At 35.8% G+C, this 5,543-nt stretch overlaps 1 protein-coding gene across 1 annotated transcript in view; it reads left to right on the plus strand.

Annotated features, from left to right (window-relative positions):
* The first annotated feature begins 902 nt into the window (after positions 1 to 902).
* HAT1 (histone acetyltransferase 1) overlaps positions 903 to 5,543 on the plus strand; it is a 19,626-nt gene continuing 14,985 nt past the window's right edge. Inside the window, exons 1-3 of the mRNA XM_035896233.1 lie at positions 903 to 972; positions 3,564 to 3,639; positions 4,900 to 4,978. Coding sequence (XP_035752126.1) covers positions 912 to 972; positions 3,564 to 3,639; positions 4,900 to 4,978 — 216 coding nt within the window. The 5' untranslated portion in view covers positions 903 to 911. The remainder of the gene's footprint in view (positions 973 to 3,563; positions 3,640 to 4,899; positions 4,979 to 5,543) is intronic.

Here is a 5,543-nt window from a genome sequence, read left to right on the forward strand (position 1 = left end):
GGCGGGGGTGCCGGTGAGGGCTGACCGCGGTGAGCTCGGACGACCGGGGTGTCGGGTGTCTGGGCGAGGAGCGCGGCGAACTTTCCCCCCGCCGCTTTGCTCTGTGCGTGCTGCTGGGCATCCTCGGGCGTACGGTTCACACGCCTAGTAGTGGTAAACCGGAGTTACCTCCGTGTCCACTAGTTTACTGGGTGGGAGGAGTCAAAAACCCTGACTTGTTTTTACTTAAAGCTTATTATCTAAAGTTACAGGAATAACTTTCTGATGAGACCTCTGGAATGGGGCGGGGGGTGGATTTATAAAGTCCTTGAAAAACACTGTGATAAATGACATGTGTTTTCTGTGCTGGATTGTGTTTTGAAAAACAGACTAGATGCAATTTGTTTGTTATTTCCTTCCTCATCTGCTCTGGAAGAGAAGTGGTAACTAGATAATTGTGGGTAGTATATGTGCCACTGTAGTCCACACCTGTTTATGAAAATGACTTAAAGCAAACACTTGTAGTGCCCTGGAACATGTTACTTAACATGCTCTTTAAAAGAAACATCTGTTAGGCTAGATTCTTAATTTCTATTTACAGCTTTCAAGTATGTTTTATTGGTAATAACTTAAACACTTACATATTTTTATTGTAATGCCCTTCATTCTCAAAAACTAAAAGGAGAGGCACTTGTAGTTGGTATTCTAGTTCTTGTTTCTAGTTCCAGAACAGTGTTAGAGATAAATATCTATATTTCTCTTACATATTCTAGTGTTTTGTATCTACTTGTTCGGTATTTTTGGTGGGTTTGTGTTGTGTTTTTTGTGGTTTTAAGAACCTTTTTCTAAATGTGTTCCTTCAATAATAGTGACACAGAGATTGTACACCTCTTAACTTTCTAAACAAAAATTTTTCTTCAGGACTTACTGCTATGGAGAAGAAGCTGGCTGAATACAAGTGTAATACAAATGAAGCAATTCAGCTGAAACTAGGTAATGTCACTTTTTAAATATTGTGCATTTGATACTGGAATAACTTCTTAAGACACTTCCTTATACTTAAATCCACCAAGGTTTTAATATGTACTTATTAATGTAAATCTACAAACACAAGAATAAGAATACATAGTCTAGTTTTGCTGAAACTACTATGGTTAAAGTACAGCTATAATTCAGTTCTGTCTCTGAGTAATGTCATGAGCAATTTATGGGAATGTTACCAGAGTGCATTGGAATTACATCTTGTCTTATTGAAGTATTCATTATGTTCTCCTAGCTTCCCTCTTCTTCTCTAATCCTTATGCTGTGGTGCAGTCCTAAATAGGCATCGTCTTCGTGGTGACTGTAGTAGCACAACTCATCTCTTTAGGGTTACAAATACCTAATTATGTATTATATATTTTTTAACGTATTTCCCTTTCCTCCTCTTTGAGGGGGGGGAAAAAATAAAAGCAAGAAAGAAAACTGGAAAGTGTTGTTGGGTTGGGCGCTTTTGCTGCCCTTCCCCCCCAACATCTGGATTACACGAGACATTTTTAATGAAAATTGTTTAAAATCTGAATAGAAAAAATGTCACTCTGAGAGCTGTTTAATGTTCTCTTTAACTAATTTGTGTACTAGGGCACCAAGAGTACAGACTGAATTACTGAACTCTTGGTGGAATAGCTTTTATCTCAAACTTATGTGCAGCAGTAATTACTTGAATAAGGCATACCTCTTTCAAGCCCTTCAGCAATTTGTTCCTTTGAGCAGTGTAAATAGCATAATTTATTAAGAAAATAAAAGTAAAGAACCTGTTACGAACTCTGCAGAACTACTACTAGCAGTCTGTTCTGTATCGTTTAGTAGCATTTTTAATATTCAATCACCTTTGGCCTGTGAGCCAAAATGTCGTCATAACCAAAATACTTAAGTCTTTAAGCCACTGTAATTGTGAAGTATTTCCCTTCCTCTTAAACATTCTTTCAAATAGTGGTTTTATGACTAGATCTAATGTTTTATTTTTCTCTTCCACTTTTATAAAACCAAAGTGCAAGAATGAGATATAATTATGAGAGTAAATTTTGTCTAGGAATCAGAGTGTGGATGTTCCACATACCAATTATATTAAGAGAAAAGATGAGAAGCTACGAAGTGGTGTCATTAAAAAAAAAGCATGTATTTCCCACATGTATACAAAAGCAGTCATACACTAGCCTCTTCAGGGTCCTAATTTCTTCCATGGTGACAATTCAGAATTGCTCATTGGTTTTTGTTTTGTTTCTTTTTTTTAGTATTTTTTTAACAGTGCTACTTTGCCTCAGTTCTGTTGTGCTCTGAATTAAACCTGAGAAGACAGGAGCAACCGTTCTCTTCTGCTTTTGAGAAGACCAAACTTTTATCTTGTCACTAGAACACTCATTTTCATTTTTCATTTTGAATAATTCCTTTCTAATATTATCAGAGAGAACTTTTTTCTCACTCCACTTTTACTGGACTAAAGTAAAAGTGTAAAAAAGAAAAGTAAAAGCTGTAGTTCAATATTCCATATGCTTAAAAGAAAAATCTTTAATAGCAGTATTAACTCCTACAACATTGCATGCTCATGCTAATGCAATATTGATTCATTCAACATTAAAAATGTGTAACTGTTGTCTTGAGCTACTGGTGCCTCATCAGTGCCCAAGATAAGAGCTATATCCCTTTCAATTTTAGGTAATTTTTTCAACTGCAAATACACAGAGGATGTCTGGGAATCAAGTGTCTCAGTCATGTAAAATTTTTCCTAGGAAAGCCTAGTTTAATTTCTACTTTCATCCACTAATCATAAATTATATATTTTATGATGAAAGAACTCCTGTCACAATTACTGTGGAGCAACTGCTCTAACTCCATAAGCATGAATAAAATGCTTGTTTAATAAGTTACTGAGTTTGAGTAGATGCCATTATAACGAGTATTTTTACACTACCAGAAAAGACCTTATTTAATACTAGGTTTTGAGGAAAAGTAAACAGTCAGGAAAAAAATGGCTAATTATTTTGGTAATACTGGTGCAAGTACCAGTATAGTATCAGTGCAGCTGTGTTGTATGTATCCATGCTGATTCTCCAAAACTGAAATGAACATAAATGCACATAAACATTTCTTCCCATTCATCACTCCATGGAAACCCCCTACAGGGAAGTGTTCTCACCTGTGTGTAGAAGAATGGCAGAATGAGAAGGTAACATTGATTACATGATCTGTCTGGCTTACTGTGGGAATACCCAGCTGGGCAGTGTCCTCAGTGTTCAAGATGAAGTTAAAGGCAGTAACATTCAGGAGACATATATATGAAATATATACATGTATACATTTGTGTCAATTTTTCAATTTTGTTCTGTTTAGATTTGGTCTCATCAGATCAAATAACACGCATCTAAACTGCACAAGATGTGTTTATTTAATTTGTATGCCAGCCAAACGTAGGTAGGTTCATAATTGAAGTTGTCTGACTCTATAGTGAAAAAATGCTTGAACATCTATTATGGCATCTGTGGATAAACAAACTGAAGCTGATGACTTGGTCATGCTCTTTTCTTTTTTTTTTCTGCTCTTTTCAGTTCGTTTTCCTGAGGATTTGGAGGATGACAACACAACGTTTAATCCAGAGTATAGCCATCAAGTGTTTGGAGACGAGTAAGTTAAAGTATCAAGAGTCAAATTAATAGGTCTGGAAGGGGAAAGTTGCTTTCAAATTGTTAGAAAACAAGAAATCTCGCTTACTTAAATTTTATGACTGTATAGTTGAACGGTGGCCTTGGTGCCTAGCTCGTAGAGTTTGAGCCTGTAGTCATTTTATATGCTGTTTTTAAGATAGATTAGCAGAGAATTAAATACCTGATCTTGCAGTCAGAATTACTTGTTTAAGTGGGTAACGCCCCACTAAGGAAAATCCACATGCACATATCTGTGGACTTTTTGAAGTAGTTAAGTTTCTTAATTTCCAGTTCCTTTATAAAGCATTCTGTGTACTCCAAGTAGGGTGAACTACCTATATTAATTGTAATAAAATTAGTTACAGTAATACACACCTACTGCAACTATCACTGACAATTATACTTTTAGTAATGGGAGAACTCTCCAATTTGTTGGTGTAATTAATTAGCAAATTCTTGTTCTGACAGTTATACTTCAAATTTTAAATGATGTGTGCTACCATAAAAGAAAAATATCAGTAAATAAAATTAACTGTGCATTAAAGTAACAAAGAAGGAACCTGTTTCTTTGTGAACATTACCATTTTCTGCAGTTCAGTTTTGCCTGAAAATAAATTCTCTATAATTCATAACAGTACAGTGTTTATGTTCAGGCAACTCGTATTTTCAAAGTGTAAAAAAGGCTTTTGTATTCCATGCCTTTTTTTGTTTTTTGCATTTACTTAGTTCTAGTTAGATTGGATAAGTATACAGAAACTGTCCACCAAAACCACTCTTATTGCTATGACTGCTTATCTGTTTTATGCAGTATAAATTGCAGTAGTGTATTCCAAAATATTATACTACACTGCAAAGCAAGTTTTAATAAATGTTATCGATCAATTAATATAAATAAATATTAATGAGTTTAAGATACTGAGAAGTATAAATGTAGTATTAGCTATTTCAGGTATTCTTTCTTGACCCGTCATGGTAAGTGCACAGGCACTGCCTTACTGAGTTCAGGAACATGTCCTGTTTCTCCACTAGAGGAGAATAATAACTAGCAGAAATAGCATAAGGCATTATTTCTGTCTAGATAGCTCACATCCAGTTTGATTCCCTTCTATTAGGAAGCTTAGTAAACCTTACTGGGAAAGACGATGTGAACTTCAAAGCTTATAAAATGAAAGCTCTGTGATGTGAATGTTTTGCTGTGAAACTATATAGAGTTCCTGATTGCTCTTTTCTCCTTCCTCAGTGAAGTTGCCTTTGGCTACAAGGGACTGAAGATCCTCTTGTACTATATCGCTGGTAACCAAAAGTTTGACTGTGTGGAGGTAAAGACAGAACCAGACCTGCACTTAAACTATTACTGAGGAGGCTTAGTTAGGATATGGGCAAGAATGCTATGTCTGGTAATTGCCCACCCAAACATGATTACATTAAAAGCCAACAAAGCAAGCTTCCTTTGTTGCTAAGCTGAAAAAAAGCTTTGAACTTCATCTGTATGTTTTCCAGTTGTTCCTTTGTCTGCAATACCATCAAAATTGTGTCAAACAGTACAGTCAAACACAAGGTGCTAATACCAAGGCCAGTTCCACAAAAAACCCACAACAACTTAGCAAGACTGTATTTTCATTTTAACTGTTTCCAGGAGGAGGACCAGCATTGGTGGGTTTTTATATTGAAGAGAATTCAGTAAGAAGGAAAAGGAGATTTCTGTAAATACTACCTGAAGTGGGATGCTTGACTGTGTCTCTTTAAATGGCAAATGTGGAGAACAAGTAAGGCAGAAATGAGATTAGAAACTTCTGGTTGGGTATCATGTGTGCTTTACATCTTCCTTAAAGGAATACACTAACACAATTACCTGCAGGATGTTCTGTTTGGCTTTTGGGGGTT

This window comes from Egretta garzetta, unplaced genomic scaffold (assembly GCF_000687185.1).
Source record: "Egretta garzetta isolate BGI_Z169 unplaced genomic scaffold, ASM68718v1 scaffold16, whole genome shotgun sequence".
NCBI classification, from domain to species: domain Eukaryota; kingdom Metazoa; phylum Chordata; class Aves; order Pelecaniformes; family Ardeidae; genus Egretta; species Egretta garzetta.